This window comes from Solea solea, chromosome 20, assembly GCF_958295425.1.
Source record: "Solea solea chromosome 20, fSolSol10.1, whole genome shotgun sequence".
Taxonomy (NCBI): Eukaryota; Metazoa; Chordata; class Actinopteri; order Pleuronectiformes; family Soleidae; genus Solea; species Solea solea.
Genome location: NC_081153.1, coordinates 20,292,363 through 20,309,583, shown reverse-complemented (window position 1 = coordinate 20,309,583; position 17,221 = coordinate 20,292,363). Strand labels below are relative to the sequence as shown.

The 17,221-nt window shown below is 40.0% G+C and overlaps 1 protein-coding gene across 4 annotated transcripts in view; it reads left to right on the top strand.

The window, feature by feature from the left end:
• The window catches only part of kiaa0319l (KIAA0319-like ortholog), a 40,676-nt gene that overhangs the window by 18,300 nt on the left and 5,155 nt on the right, over nt 1-17,221 (top strand). For all 4 annotated transcript variants that reach the window (XM_058619180.1, XM_058619178.1, XM_058619179.1 and 1 more), the window contains 15 exons: nt 1,062-1,194; nt 1,792-1,940; nt 2,694-2,845; nt 2,978-3,116; nt 3,980-4,139; nt 4,642-4,784; nt 4,967-5,089; nt 5,627-5,717; nt 5,876-5,967; nt 6,404-6,466; nt 10,300-10,371; nt 15,202-15,306; nt 15,549-15,649; nt 15,939-16,016; nt 16,383-16,526. In XM_058619180.1, the coding sequence (XP_058475163.1) occupies nt 1,062-1,194; nt 1,792-1,940; nt 2,694-2,845; nt 2,978-3,116; nt 3,980-4,139; nt 4,642-4,784; nt 4,967-5,089; nt 5,627-5,717; nt 5,876-5,967; nt 6,404-6,466; nt 10,300-10,371; nt 15,202-15,306; nt 15,549-15,649; nt 15,939-16,016; nt 16,383-16,526 (1,745 nt within the window). The remainder of the gene's footprint in view (nt 1-1,061; nt 1,195-1,791; nt 1,941-2,693; nt 2,846-2,977; nt 3,117-3,979; nt 4,140-4,641; nt 4,785-4,966; nt 5,090-5,626; nt 5,718-5,875; nt 5,968-6,403; nt 6,467-10,299; nt 10,372-15,201; nt 15,307-15,548; nt 15,650-15,938; nt 16,017-16,382; nt 16,527-17,221) is intronic.

Sequence of the window (17,221 nt, the reverse complement as noted above, 5' to 3'; positions counted from 1 at the left end):
ACTGACAGTTCTGTGTCAGTATCATTTATTCTCCTATTTATGTGTGAATCTGATGTCAGTGCTTACATTTGTAAAAGAAATCTCTACTTGTTTCCAAACCATTGTAAGACAAAGCATTTTGGCCTCATTCAGACATTTGTCTCAGGTGAAAATTGTTGTTTTTCTTGACCCCAGAATGAGCCTTTTGTGTTTTCCTTACGGTATGGATTTTGATTTTTACAATGAAGTTGCAATACCATATTTTACCCATTCAGAAACACATACATTTTTAAAAAAATCATTAAAAAAATGTATATAAAAATAAGAAATTGTCATGGTCTGTAGTGTCACACATTCGTAGGTGGTCATTATCCTTCTCAGCTGATATTCTCTGATGTATTTTTACACTGCTCTGTGTTTCCCATACAATGATTTACCACCACAGTATCCACACTGATTACTACATATTGATTTTCTATTTTTTTTTTCCCCCTCAAATGGTTAAAATCCTGTTTCATTGTCAAGCTGAGTGCAGCAGAATCACCTGAACCCAGCTGTGACCCGCTGACTCCGTGTGTGGAAGGCGATGAGCAGATAGTGAACTGTAACGTGTAAACATTAGCAAGACGGCATTGCGATGTTTAAACAGGATATGGATGTGTGATGTTATCTCTTGCAGGGTCACACTGTGTCAATAATAGTGTAATTCCAATGTGTGATGTGCCCTGTGCAGGTGGTGCGTTATAGACATGATCATAGACGAGCAGATCTGAAGAAACAGTCGGGTGTGTTACTGTGTCTTGGATGTTTTGTGTTGTTGTTTTTATTTTCATTGAGAATTACACACACAAATGGGGGATCAAGAGCATCGGGCAGCACGCATCTGCGGTACCTCAGCTCCTGACCTGTCCATGGATTTTAACCAGCAACTCTACAGTTACAAACCCAATTCTCTTCCACCTGGCAGCCCAGAAAAAGTGCCCTCAAACCCACAATCCTTATATTCAAGAGTCTCATGGTCTACAAACAAGAGATAAAAATGTGTCTTAAGCTTCTCTCTTTCTGTAACTTTCTTTCTGCAGAAAACAATAAACCACCAGTAGCAGATGCAGGACCAGAGAAAGAGCTGACTCTGCCAGTCGACCGGACCACACTGGACGGCAGTAAGAGCAGCGACGATCAGAAGATTTCCACATACCACTGGATACAAACCAGGTCAGTTAGACACCAGCTCATACACACATACACTTTGGCACATTTCTTTTTGAATTAATTAAATAAAATGTAGATTTTCAGTTGGAGGGAAACGTCAGCGATTACATTCTGCACTAAAGTGAACATTTTAGAACATCTCAGCCTCTGCTGTTTAAGTTAAATCCTAAATTCAGCCTATGGTTTTACCTCTTTAATTCCACTCTTCCCTTTAAATGTCCATGAATCTCATGATTTAGTTTCAGGATTTACATTAAAAGGTTATAGTTTTCAGTTCTAAGATGAGCTGACTGTAATAACTTCCACATTCATTAGAAAGTTCCATCCACATCTGTATTAATCTGGTTTTGCAGCCCATGAAATAGTAAGTCATAAGAAAACTCAGTATGACTCAGTGTTAAAGTCACTTGACAGACAGACAGACAGACAGACAGACGACTTTATTAATCCCTTTGGGAGGTTCCCTCGGGGAAATTAACATTAACATAACACTTCACTTCACTTCAGATATATAACGTAGTGGAAAGCAAACATCCACAACCGCTCTTTTTCATCAAGGACCATAAGTTAATCTCATTTCACACTCTCTTGCTCCATCAGCGGTCCTGTTGATGTGAAGATCGAGAACGGAGACGGTGCGGTTGCCACGGTGACAGGTCTGGAGGTCGGCAGGTACGAGTTCACCCTGACTGTAATGGATGAGAGGAAGCTGCAGAGTACAGACACTGTCGTGGTCATCGTCAGAGAAGGTGAGTGTGTGTGTGGGTGTAATTGTATTTCTTACCCCTTTAGGACCGTTTCTAGCATAAGCACTGACTTTGTCAGGACCAGTAGTTCTCATGGAAACCAAAAACCGGTTCTTATGAGCCAGAACCTCATTTTTGAGGAACTGGTTAAGTTTAGATTTAAGATTTGAATTGTGGTTAGGTAAAGGTAAGGTGTTAACAGGTTATGGTCAGGGTTAGGGATAAGACTTTAGACTGTCCAAATGAATGGAGGTCAATGTGAGTTCCATAAGGATAGCTGTGTATTAAGGATTTTTAGTTCATTTTGTTATGTTGATCTATATCTTATCTTTATTTTAACTTAAATAAAACCTGCAGAATAAAAACCTCCCACAAATCATAACAAAATCCTTTTTTTTTTAAAAATATATTATATTTTTTAAATATACTTCTAAAATATACCCATCTAAAATACATGTGCACATACATAATCAGAAATACTTACCCATACATCCACTTCAAAAATATAGTTTAAGTTATGACCTGAATGTTTTTTAAGTTCTATTTTAGCTTTTCTCGAGTTGTTCATATCACCATAAATAGATAGTGACATAAAGACAAATGCTATAGATTCATTCAGTGGAAAAAATCCCCCTCATGTTAACAGTAATCTACCCCACATGCATTGACCAAACCTGATCGACATTATCTGATAATCCTTCACTTTATATGAGACTGCTGTTTTTATACGGATACAATGTTTCTGTCTCCCACCAGAGTTGGACCAGCCACCTTTGGCTCACGTCGTGTCGAGTCCACCCATCGCTCTGCCTGTCAGGACCGCCATTCTGGACGGATCCCACTCAACTGACGACAAAGGTGGAGTCACTTACCTGTGGACCAGAGACGATACCAGCCCAGCTGCAGGGGTGAGTGTCTTTAATTTCAGCCCTTGACTGTACATCAGAAACAGTAAATGCTAAATATGTCCCTTGAAAGCTAATTTGGATATCCACATTAGGAAACGTCAGTTACATGTTTTGTAATTTTTGTTCCAACAGGATGTACTGAACAACTCTGACCACCAGGCGGTGCTGTTTCTGGGAAACCTGGTAATGGGGAAGTACAGCTTTAGCCTTACTGTGACTGACAGTAAAGGACAGACCAGCAATGACCGAGGGACAGTGGAGGTCAAAGCAGGTAAAACTGTTTTTATTATTGTGAGATATATTTATATGAACCCACTTATAGAGGAAATTCAAATTGTCATTCTTGTATTACAGTATAGTAGTCATTATTTGATGGTATCATGTGGTAAAGCATCACTTTTTATATCTCTAATACAGTAAATATTGAGCTGAAGCCTAAAAGAAAAATCATATGGCTAATAAAACAGCAGCCTCTATTAAGACTTTTATTTTGTAGTAGCATTCAACCTACTGACATAAAACCAAACAACAACAAACATGAACCCAGACGATAAAGCCGAAGCACATGAGATTGTTGTAGGTAAAGTGTGTAAATTAGAAGTCAACTTGCAGCATTTTATCTTAAAAATCATAATAAAACAAAGGTACGAATTCAAAGTCTATTGCAGAGTCTACACAGCCAGAAACACAACCCTACAGCAGAAGGTTGAACAGATCAGTGTACGACATACGGTGCACAGACAAACTCTCCGCCAGAAACTAATCCATCGCTCTGCGCTCTGGCTGCTTTCCCAGATTTAACAGTCAGATGGATTCTGTGATCAGCCTGTTCTCATCTCTGCGTTACTATTTTTGTTTTCACTTATGTCACACAGACAAAAACAACAATAACATCAAAAGCAAGTAAATAAAAATAATATGTACAAGAACATAAAAATAGTTCAAAAGCAGGAATATGTTACGTGACTAATATGAGAGGCATTGTTCTCTGAGGTCGTGATTAAAATTGTACGAAATAATAAGTTTTAGACACCAGAACATTTCTTAGTTTTCACCAAAAATGTATACATTTTTTTCTTTTTCAATGCCATATTTGTCTTAAACTGTGTCCCTCTCCCGTTCTGTCCCCGTCAGACACGTGGGAACGTGACCTGGTGGAGCTGGTGTTGGAGGTTCCAGTATCACAGGTGTCCCAGCACCAGCGTGACATGCTGCTGCGCCAGGTCGGCGTTTTACTGGGCGTCCTGGACAGTGACATCATCGTGCGAGATATCACTGCATTTAATGAGCACAGGTGAGTCGTTATTTTAGTTTTTTGGTTTGTTTTTTAGACAATAGTAAGTTTTTCTTTTCGTTCTGAGGAAGGCGGAAGATACACGCCAAAACTTGTCAACAAGGTAAAAGAAAAACTTACTATTGTCTAAAAAAAATGAACAAAAAACTAAGATTCAAGCAGAAGACATAATGAACTTTCACAATATATTACAATGATTGTCACTGGAGGTTATTCTCATAACTGAGCTATTACAATGAAAAAACATGGTATTACTGTTGTATTATTTCCTAATTACCGCACTCTTACACTGAAACTACATTAGAAATAAAATGGTATCACAATAATAAAACTATTACCATGTTTTTAGTGCAGTGTTAATTGTGAAGCACTGTTTTAAATCCAGATGTTCTCACTACAACATAAGAAATGTCTGATATGAAAGTAATAATAATAATACTAATACATTTCAGAAATAATATTTAACAAATAACATTCATTCCTCTTTTTCATCCCTCCTCAGTACTTGTTTGGTCTTCCTGGTGTCGGGTGGTCCAGGGCGCCCTCCTCTATCTGGACACAGTGTTGCATTTGGCCTACGCAACAAACTGCGCAAGCAGAAGAACGACTTCCTCATCTTTAAAGCTCGACGAGTGGATACAGTCAGTGAGTACCTTAGGAAATAAAGGCTGTTAGAGACAAACGCAGCAAAAGGAAATGAAGAACACTTCAATTCCTTGATTTGTGTTCTATAACATGCATATACTGCAGTTTGTTGTTAGTATTTTTAATCTTGTCATCACTCTGGTATTTTAATTACATATAACACTCTCCCTCTCTCTCCTCAGTCTGTCAGCTGAACTGCTCCAGCCATGGCGAGTGTGACTCGTTCACACGACGCTGTGTCTGTCACCCGTTCTGGATGGAGAACTTCATCCGAACTCAGTTTGGAGATGCAGAGAGCAACTGTGGTGAGATGAGAAGAATGAGAATTCATATACTGTACACTCATCAGCCACTTTATTAGGCACATGGGACACCCTAATAAAAAGGCCAGGAGCAGTACCAGATAAAACTAATAATAATAACAATAATAATAATAATGACTTGGATTTAGTTGACCTCTGCTGCTTTAGACAATTAACTTTAATTGACTTAATTTCTGAATTTGTCAGCATTTTCCACAAGAGAACTGTGATATGTGTGAAAATCCCAGTAGAGTCAAAGTCTACATTCAAAGTCACTTAAATCACAGATCTTCCTCTTTGTAATGCTCCGTTTCAACCTCAGAAAGTCGTCTTGACCATTTCTACATGTCTAAATACATTGAGTTGCGGCCATGTGATTTACTGATTAGATATCAGATATTTGTGTACCTGTGGCTGGTGAGTGTACAGGGATTATTCTATAAAATGTAGTCTCAGTCTTAAAGAGACTGTACAATGTACAATTTCGTTGAATTATATTATTTTAAGTACATTTTCTTTGTGTCAAACCTTTGTTTTCAGAGTGGAGCGTACTCTACGTGACCATTGCGTCTTTTCTGATCGTGGTTGCTATAGCAACAGTGTTCTGGGGTATGGTGTGTTGCTGCAGGCGGTGAGTTGAAGTCCTACAACTTGAAATAAAATATGATGATTGTTCTAAAATGTCTTTGGAAGCATAAGTACACACTTTATTTTCTGAGGTTTTTCTCCACCTCTTTACTTCACCGGCAGATGAAAAGTGAAATGTTTTTTTGTTTTTTTTCCTGAAAGGCGAAAGAGCAAAGTGCGCAGAAGCAAAAGTCGATACAAGATACTAGAAGCTGACGAGCAAGACAGTTTGGAGCTACAGCTGCCGAGAGTTGGTAAGACATGTCATAACTGAATATCTTTCAATAACACAGGCAATTATTATTGTACTATAGCATGTATTTTTATCTAATTTCCTTATGCTACATACATTAAAATAAGAAAAATCACTCACAGAGTACAAACCTGTGCAAAAGGCTGCTCAGATTTCCACAATGTCAATACAGTGAATCTGTATCCTGGTCTCCACCCAAATCCTATGATTTCTTCCATGGTCCATAACTTACATATCCACAAACCTTTATCTCAATCTGTTGTTAACTTTTTGAATGATGCTGCTTAACGAAAAAAAATCTTTAAAATAATCATAAAATTGTGTAATAAATAAGTCACTGCTCCATAACAATAGAATCTTCTGCATAGTCCAGTTTTAAATGAGCGTCACTTGAACTTCACACCGTTTCTCCCTCTTCACCACAACCTGCTTTCTAGCACGTCTGAAGCCAGTAACTGCTCCCACCTCCTCCGCTCTCATGCACTCGGACTCTGACCTGGACAGCGATGACGGGCACGGCGGCGTGCCGTGGACGGAGCAGGAGCGCGGGCACCTCCTCCGGCCCCAGAACGGCTCCCTGAGGAACGGCCAGGGGCCGACCAGGGCCAAGAAGCAAAGGGAGGAGCGGCTATAGCAAGAGAGGAGGAGGGAGCTCGCTGCTGCCCTCACACACCCCTCCTCTGACCATCACACCCCCTCTGTTCCTCACTCTTCCTCTTTTGTTTTTCTTCAACACAAAAACCTCGCACCTCTCATTCATGAAGACAGACGGCATGATACCTGGATTTGGGAAACACATGCTGGAAACATGTGTCACAGCAAAAAACACCCATTATACCGGAATATTCCTGATTGTTCTGAGCCAATATGAAGGGGAAAAAAAAAACATCACTCAATTTTGGGTGAGCACTGTGTTTTGTATTGTATAAAATATGACATAGACCCCTTTTATTTAACACAGAGACATAAAGAATGTACTGTTACCCCTCTGACTGAGGCACACATTAGTTACACTTGACTTTCTGGATTGACAAAAAAAAGGAAAAGCTGCATTAGTGACATGAAAACCAGCCACTTGACTCACTCACACCTTGCCTCTTGTCACAGACGTAAATAACCGCACACAAACACATCGTCGTCACACTGTGCCAGGTCAACCTGGTGCTACCAAACACTGCCGTGGTTTTTTCTGCTCTGAGGACGTTTTTTCGTGACTCGTCTGATGAAAACAACAAAATGGCCACCAACAGCAACAGTCACCTAAAGAAAAAAAAAAACCCATACGTGCATGAAGAATCAGATCGCAGTTGTGGCACAATACGACACTGGAATGACCGTCTGCATGTTTGTGTGAGTGGAGTGTATGTGTGGGTTTGTCTGGCTGCTGTGCCAAAAAACATGTGATCTTCAGTGCATTTTATTTAATTTTATGTTTGTTAATAATTAACCCACGGAAGAGCCGCTGTGTTGTCGGTGAGTTTGGGACAGAAGATCATTTTTTTATCTCTTTATCTCTAAAAAGCAACATGTTTTTTATTGTGAAAGCTTCTCTGTGGATTAAATCCACTAGGACACACACACACACACACACATACACACTGGAACACACATCGTTAATGAGTGAGGAAGATAATTATAAGTTCACAACAAAGATAATTGGGACACGGCTTCCTCCATTATCTCAATTTACCGCAGTGTAACAAATGCTTGAACCGTGGAGACTGCTTTGTTTTTTTAAACAACCTTTACGCTGTGATTAGATTTCAATGCACTTTGATTTCATGTCTGTCAGTCTTATTTTTGTCTCACTGGTTGGAAGTTCAGCCAAAAACACTGAATAATTCTGCTGCAGTTTTTTTTCCCCTTGAATATAGAAAGGAAATCTGAAGAACTTGAGCAAACCTGAACACAGCTCATATCCAGAGGCATCCTCAGTAACTGTTACATACCTCTAGGCGTAAAGGTGCAGTAGGCAGGATAGTATTAGCATATTAACAATTCCTTAATAACCTTTCAACATTATGTAAATCTATTTGAGAGATTTGAGAGGATGATGCCACAGTTCAGAGTCGAGCGGGCACATCTAATGGCTGTTTTACTGCAACTGCCTATGACACAAAGAAACCTAAATATGAAAACAGAGTTGGATTTAAAGGTAATTAAATGCATTTAAATATGAGCGAGTATTAGTCCAATCCAAGTGTGGTCCTGCCTACTGCAAGTGAAGGTATAATTGATGTCTATCAAAGTGGGATTTTAAGTTTCTCTGTAATTTCAGCAACATTTATCCAATTGCTTTACTTGTGGCACATATTCACACATCGGCGCGAGAGGCCTTGACCTGATCGAGACTGAAATTCAAGATTAAAACAGGCATCACTAAACCTCCATTGGTAATGGAAATGGGTCATGGGCTCAAACTGAGCTTTATCAGGACAACTAATTGTTCCTTTTTCCACAAAATCAGGAGGGATGTTTGCCTGAGATGCACCAGTTACAGAACACACAATAATGGAGACAAATCTGCTGTGTCAGTGTCGTTCTAAGGTGTTTCTGAACTTGCACTGATTGACCACATGAACCAAAATGAAGAGTCATTTGGAGAGCTGAGCATGTGATCGCTTTGCACACAGAATGTGAAACTGCTCCATGAGTCCACATTTTGAGGCACTTGTTGATTGTTAAAGGGGTACACTGTTAATTCACTTCAGCTTGTACTCCGTGTGAAATAAGCAATCATTTAAAAGAGGTTTGTTTTCGCACTGTCGAGTCGATTACTGCTGATTTCAGTTCAATTCATTGTTTAAAGTTTTGTTATTTTCTTTTCTTTTTGTCACACATAGAACTGTGTTGTTGATTCATGGACATTCTCTATTCAAAAAGATAAGACCATTCCAAGTCTTTTTATACCAATTTAACGATACTGAATTTGACATTTCTTCTGTTGTGTGCAACACTGGCCCGTGACATTTGGGATTAAATAAACTGACCTTGACTCTGATGGAGTCTTCTGTGAAGGCAGAAGGAGAAAGGAAAAGCAACTGAAGGGAATTTAATTTTAAATGTTTAACAGGAAGTATGTTTTAATGAAGGATTACTCCTCCTTTCTGTCTTTGTTTTCTTTGTGTGACCAGACCTGAAGCAACTGGATTATCTGTAAATTAAAATAAAAGGTTTCTGTTTGTTCTTGAGAAGCGTTTGCTTTTTTCCCCTTAGAAAATACTTGTAGGCTAGGGTTACTGCACGTGTAAAATCTTTATAGTGAGGATACCGGCACTCCTTTTTTTAATTAATAAAATTTTTTTCATTTTTCATTGTTATTATGACCAAATTCCCCATATTAAGTGCATGCATATTAGGTTGATTGTGGGGTTTATTCTCCCTTTAAGTGGTGATACTGCAGATCGTAACAAAAGGAGGACTCCTTTTTCTCATCCCTCCCAAGCATGTCGAGGAACTACGATGGCCTTCACATACCAGAGAGGATATAAAACAGGGGTCTCAAACTCATTTGAATGATTTTCATCAACATGAAGCATTTCTTAGGGGAAATGATTCAGTGCTGTATAGAACATGCCCGTCTTGGTGATAGAAAGTAAGTGGGTTTTCTCTGGGTTCTCCGGTTTCCTCCTTTGGACACTCTAAATTGACCGTAGGTATGAGTGTGAGAGTTAATGGTTGTTTGTCTCTATGTGTCCCTGTGATGGATTGGTGACCAGTCCAGGGTGTGACCCCGCCTTTCAGCTGGGGTTGGCACCTGACCCTGGGACCCTCATGTGGAGGATAAAGCGGTAGAAGATGGATGGATGGATGGTGCCTGCCTCACCAGTAGGTGCCCTTTTAATTTTCTCCCCTGTCCGTGCACGCCACTGATTGTAGGAATACACATGAAACAGATTTTTGTAAAAGTAAATAAATAAAACATTTCAAATTGACATCCTCTGTTTAAATGGATCAGATCAGCAAACAAGCTCCAACAAGAAACATGCAACTCCACACATGTTGTCAGCAAATGTCTGTATTTGTCACTTGAATTTCTTTACGGGGGACATGGATATGATTAGGAGAACAGATGACAATGGTTACATTTCTGTTATCATGTGAGTGGGGGGGGGGGGAGAAGAAGAGAGATGTTCTTTCATCGTTTCTCTCTCTTTTTTTTTTGCTGCCCTCTGCCTCTTACACTCCTTATAAGGGAAAGGAATTAGTTGCGCGAACAAGGGCGGAAACGCGGCGCGGTGACAGCTGGGTAATCTCACCACATACAGGAAGAGAGACGACGCTAGTGCTGCTGTTGCATTGACGGTTGTCACTGTACCTGACCTGGTGCTGCTGCTGCTGCTGCTGCTGCTCCGCTCATTCACCGACACACACGGACCAAATCACTGCTCCACCAGTTTGGCAGGTGAGCGCCATGTTGTTGTGCCTCTGCCAATGTAACACCATTTTCCTTTTGTTTGTTTTGTAATATAAAAAATAGAGGGAGATATTAGCTTCAATGCGCCGCAGTTTGTCTCACCAGGAAATGTGAATTGTAATCGGTGTGATGCTAACACACACACACCGGCTAGTCGACACTGTTAGCTCGCACGGATGCAACTTCACCGCCGACACAAGTGTGTTTTTAAACACTTAAAACATGTACCCAGTCGTGCACTTCTTCTTTTTATAAGAAGAATTGCTTGCTCGCTTGGATGTGGTAACTTCTTGTTTTCTGCTGTGTTGTGCAGCGTTAGCTAACACAGGGAGGGGTGTGCGAGTGTGCGGGAGAGGAGGAAAAAAATCCAGGAAATGCCGACACAGATAACAAATACTTAACTGCAGAGAGGAAGAGGAGTTATAAACAGACACACAGTATACTAACAACATGGATAACTGCAGTTTTATCCAATTTATTCACAGCTTTGTCTCAAAAGAGACCATTAACGAGCGTTAATGGTCGTTAGCTAGCTCTTCTTGTGTCCCGAAACATTTTGTTCCCCTCGCAGACTGAGCTCATATAGATCTGTTTTTCGCTATTTAATATTTTAAACATGTGTTTATTTCTCATACGTGATAATTGCTGGACTAGTGGTGACCAAAGTATGCGTTACCGGAGACTGAATGTGCCGTGGGGACGGGGTCGCCCACTTCACCCATCACTAGCTCTGATAGCTGGTCTGAGTGTAAACTCAGTGATCCATTAACAACAACACCGTCATAATAATAATCATCATAATAATAACAGTACAGTTAATTTAAAGTGCTCTCCTTACACCCCAGGTCACAATTCAACAATAACATCATACATTACCATAAAATCAAACAGCAGCACGCAATGAATAATATGTAAATAAAAACAAGCTCTGCAAAGCAATAGGAACATTAAAGATAACACATAATTATATGCATTGGGGTTGTGCATCTTCACTGGTGTCGTATTACAATTCTGATCGTCATGTCAGTGATTCACTTCCGTGATGCATTGCATCCTCAGTTTTATTTACTAATGCACATGGCTATTTTATACTCGAAGTAGAACATTCATTTCCCCAAAAAATTTAGAGTTATCTTACTTTGTATATGTATTTCTATTTCTTTACATTCAGAATTCAAACTTATACTGTTGCTTTGGACTTGTCTGTGTTCTATCTTGCTTGCCTTTGATCTGTCCAGTTTGGGGGAAAAGGGACCATGGATCATGACATTTCACTGCAGAAATGTACTGGAAAAGCAGAAAATATCCAGCCAGTTACCCCTGAGTAAATCACAATGAACAAAAGTGGTCCATATGACCTGTATAGTTTTGTTACCTTGAGCAAGGCTGTGAAGTTTGCACACATTTTTGTGTACCTACAAAGAAACTTAACAAGAAGAAGAAGAACTTTACAAATACTCTTGCACTCAAGCTGCAGCTTCTAGCAAAAGGAAAATGAACAGAAATGTTACGTGGCTATGTACAGTATGTGCTGTCGCTGCTTCGATGCAGAATCAGTTTGGCTGCTTTGTGACACATTTTAGAAATGATTAATTTCCATAGCGCTAACATGCATTTACACAAACACACAAGAACAAACTAGTACTGCACTGTAAAGCATCAGTGGCTTGAACTTGATATGTCTGCAGCTGTAAGTCCACCGAGGTTGGACACTAAGGTCAGACCTCATGGCCTAATTTTGCCACCATGGCAGGGATGAGATGATGTGTGTTTTTGTTTAATGCAATGCACATGATGAGAAAAGTGGCAGGAGTAGCATCTGGCGTGGTCTTTAGGCCATCTGCTTCCATGTTTGACCTGTTGTAGTATTGCCTTTCTATCATTTTGAACCGGTCAGGTCATTCTCCTCCAATACGATATGTTTTCACCCAGATAACTGCTGCTATTTGCTATTTTTTTCTGTTTTTAGTACCATTCACGGTAAACCTTACAAATGTTTGTGTATGAAATTCACTCTATCAGCAGTTTGTTCTGTTTGAATGTGGTATGGTTGTTGGTGCCAAAGTCACTTCAAAACACCTTTCATCCCCATTCTGCTTGGTTTGAACCTCAGCATTTATGTCCAAATGCATTACGTTGCTGCCATGTGATTGGCCGATGATGTATTTGCATTAAGCTGTTGGCCTGGTTTCCCTAACAAAGTGGGCAGCAAATGTACATACTGTATACTAAGCTGGACTCGCCTGTCTTTGTTTGAATGTCCATGTCCCCACCCTCCGGCAAAAGAAGCACAAGCTCACAGGCCTAACCTACTTTATGGCCTCTCCATGATTATTGTGCAGAATATTTTTGCCACATGTCCATAAGTAGGTCTGAGAATGCAGTCAGCATTGGTCCACATTTTGGAGAAAAGCCAGCAGGGGCCATAATGTGGAGCAAGTAAATGTAATCCCTCCAAAATGCACGTTTCTACTGAAATGTGTCGGACCTTAAAAGCTGGTACCACTGAACTGGTAAGCGATTGTGCTCAAACAATGATATAAATGATCAGAATGGCCAATATCCAATAGATTGAGCATCTAATCAGTTGGTGAGGTGCCAGGTGAAGTGGGGTCTGTATGAGTCCATCAAATGACAGTTCTTTCAACAAATTGCTTTCTGACTTCCATACCTTGTCTGTGGATAGTTTCTTTTCTCTAAATAAAAGGAAAATATTATGTCAGGCGCAATTTCCTCTTGATGCCTGACTATATCTGGCCTTGCGTCCCTGGAAAGTTGTTCTTTCCTTGACAGTAGAGTTTCCTTGGCAATCAGCACTTTACTTGAATGTTCTCAAGCATTTATGCTTATTATAGCATGGCAACCACCAGGACACTAAAATGTGCATCTCTTGGGGATTTGCTCAGAATTGCTAAAACCAGAAAGTTGCTGTTGTCAGAAAGTGGCACCTGTCGCATAAAGAAGTTTGTTTTTATTTTTTGCTTTTTATTACTCCTCGAGTCACCTTTAGGGGCAACTCCCTTCCTGGTTTGCTGTTGAGTCACTTCTCTGCTGAGACCAGGAAGTGTAACAGCTGAACTCTGGTACCTGCAGAGACTTTGCGGTGGTTCTATAGGCATGTAGGTCAAAGACAGAGAGGGTGTGTTATCCTGCTGTGATCCAATTTATCTCCAAGCCCTGCAGAGAGAGACTAGTAGATGTGGTGCTGTAAGAATAGTACTTTTTAATGTTAAAGGTGTCAAATTGTTTCTCCTTCTGGAGTGGTTTCAGTGAACATTTTAGAGGTTTAATAATGTAATGCTGCTGATACTCATGCCTAGATGTTATTTCATTCAATACTGCAACTGTGGACTTTTAACTCACCACACCCTGTTTTTAAAGTATTATTATACAGCCTACAGAGGTTATTAATATAGGCCTGCCCAGAGGTTAAGTCAATCTGTGATAAAAAGGAGAAATATTTCATATTTTTACTTGGAAATTATAGTTTATCGGTTGTCAAAATATTGTAAGTCTAGACCAGCTCCATTTTTAGTTTGCAACCTACACCCTTGATTCCCTTTATACTTCCCGGAAAGTTCATACTTTTAGCCTAAAGCTTTAGCTATAACAGCCAAAACTGTTAAGCTCTCCCAGTCATGAGATATCAAAGGATTTAACTTGGTGCCTGTTTAGTGAAAGTGAGACTGCAGCAGCATGTTTCGTGTGGACTCGTTAGTGAGAGTGGTCCATGTGACTCCACTTATCAGCCAGGTGTAATCACCTGAGACACTCTCAGCAGTGTCCAGTTACGGCCGTCTTTGTGTAATGTTAGCCTTGTTCATTAGGTATGTGTGTGCGTATGTATCTGTGAGTACTTCAGGTGTAAGTTTATGCCAGAAGTGGATTGAAATGAGTTAATCATCTGTCCTGCCACACATTCTTCCTGTTATAGTTTGGTTTTTCTAGTCACAGTTGAGGACGTGACGGTGAGCTCTATATGTCATGTACCAATGTGATGTTGTGTTGCTATTGTCCTATTCTATTGTTTACCAGCTTCTTGTATTATTTGTGGGTTTAAATTGGGGGTGGGAGCTGTGGTGTATGTGAAAAGCACCCACGCCAGATTGAGTCTGACTCTGTTCTGAATGGGTGTAACTGTCTGACTTTTAGACATAAGATTGAATGCAATTTTACTCATTGTTTTAACCAGAGTAACGCAATAACAATTTTGTTTTGCTCTGGTTTCACCCATAGTACCTATATGTAGTTTCATTGGTGCTGCCCAGATTTTTGTCATTGTGGAACATGAGAACATGCACAACCGACATTGTTAGGATAACTGGGCAGGTCTGCACTCCTCAGAGAGTTGACAGTAACTGCTAATGTTCTACATACCTTCTTTACCCAGCAGGTCCTGACCTGCCCACCTGTAACAACACTCTTCTTAAGGAACCTTCTGTGCTGGGCTGATAAATGCCTTGTAATTTGGAACATGTACACACATGTACATGTTCCAAGAGAGTGAACATTTTTTGTTGTTTCTACTATTACTAATGTTTCCACTGTCCGAAGGTCATAGCACCTCAATGACTGTTCAACAATAAACCTGATTGATCAGACATTTAGAAAAACATATGTATAATGCTGTGTTTACAAAAACAGGATTTAAATTGGCTTCTTACCCTCCCGCTGTATCACATGACTGTAGATTAGAGCTGAAACAATTAATCGATGAATCAATTATTAATCGATGAATCAATTAATCGACAACTATAATTCCTCTGTGTTGACTCTTTACTGTTCTCACCTGTCTCCCTTCTCCTCTCCACCTCACAGTTATGGCAGAGTTGGCGGGTCTGGTGCAGCGGCTGGAGGTGGCGGTGAGTCGTCTGGAGACCATGTCAGGCCCCGGTGGCCCAGGTGGAGATTCTGCTGGAGGAGGTAAACATCAAGCATCGTTATTATAGAGCAATTAACAGTCTTGAGATGAATAATTCCCAGGAATGAGAGATCCTTGTCTACAGAGAGTATTACTATTTGTCAGATTAATAATTTGAAGTCTTAACAATTGAATTCAAAATATATACCATGTTTAATCACACGCATGTCTATGTAAAATTCCTTGAGATGGTGTATGTTGTGAAATGGGGCTATACATTACAATTGCTTTCTTATTTCTCCAGCTGTATCGGAGTACGTTGAGGCCTTTGATGAGATCGTGAAAGGTGCTGTGGCCCGGTACCTGTCTATCAGCCAGAAGATCGGGGGCGACGTCCAGAAACATGTAAGTCGCAGTTTTGGATCTAATAATGGGAATGTTTGTCTGAAAGCTGTTTCTTTTTGAAACACTGTCAGTCTCTGAGTCTTTACATATTTTAAATATTTATTTTGAATCACACATCTTGCTGAACTATAAAAAGTAGACGAAAAATAAAATTAATTATTCTTTTGTACGATCCTTGAAAATCAGAAAATACAGTTTAACAAAAAATATCATTAAAACAATTTGGTGATCATCTGTTGTTTGTTTTTTTGTTTTTTTTATTTTAAATCCCCTCATCTTGTCCCTCCAGGCAGAGATGGTAAAGCAGGTGTTCTCCAGTCAGAGACAACTCCTCGTAACAGCGTCTTCCTCCCAGAAGCCCTCTGATGTGAGTTGAACACATTTGCTTATTGTTCATTCTACATTAAACACAGCAACTCATTGATTATTGGCCGCAATTTGCATTATTCATGTAGATTCCCTCCCGTCTTTAAGTCCCTGCTGCTCCCTCTCCTCTTCCATGTTGTTGGCTCTCCTTATTTCCTGCCTCACCATGACACGTTTAAAAATCTGCCGACACACTGCTGCACATGCGGCCTTCATAGCTACTTCTTGACATCTGAATGTGCAACTGTAAATCACATTTTTGTGTTGCTATATTAAACATTTTCTTGTTGTAGTGGAACTTGGTAATCAGGATACAGCCTGTCTGAATCTAAACGCCTAAAACTCATGTGGCCTTTGTCCCGTTCAGGCGGTTATAACGACTCTGCTGCAGCCCATGTCCAAAGTGCTGCAACAGGTGCAGGCATTCCGTGAGACGCACCGCACCTCGCCGCTCTTCAACCATCTCTCAGCTGTCAGCGAGAGTGTTCCTGCTCTCGGATGGGTCGCCATGGTGAGACTGGGGATGGCAGGGGTTCATGAGTGTGTGTGTGGATAAACAAGTGTATAATGGTGGGGGAAACAATCCGCTCTTTGATTCTGTCATCGGTTTCTGTCAGTTTCTTGGCTGACTCACACTAGCAACAAAGCTGCACTGTTACAATTTAGATGACGATGATGATGATGATGATGATGATGATGAATGTTGTTGGTTATTGTCAATTTTGTTGCTTATGAATAATGCATCAGCTTTTGATATGCACATAATATAATCAGTCTTTGTTGGACCTCTCCTCTTTTACGAAAATCTTCTTATTCACTTATGAACTGAACTTATGTGGATTTTGCCACCCACTTGTTACTGGAAATTTAAAGGAAAAGATTATATTATGGGAAATGCACTCATTTAAATTGATAGCATGCAAACATGAGTGCTATACAAAGCTGTAGCAGCATGAAAACAACTTGTATGTTAACTGGTTTCCTAAGATAAGCTCTCAAATGTATCTGAATCCTTCTGTTAAAACAGTTGACTAACATTTGTATGCATGTTGGCCTTTAAATCTCACTTATTAGCTGTTCCCTCCACGTCCAGTTTATATGCTAAGCTAACTGGCTGCTGAATGTTGCGTTATATTTTACTTTACGTATGCGAGTGTTCTCGATCCTCTCATGTGAAACTTTTTCTACAACTATTTAGTGAAGACA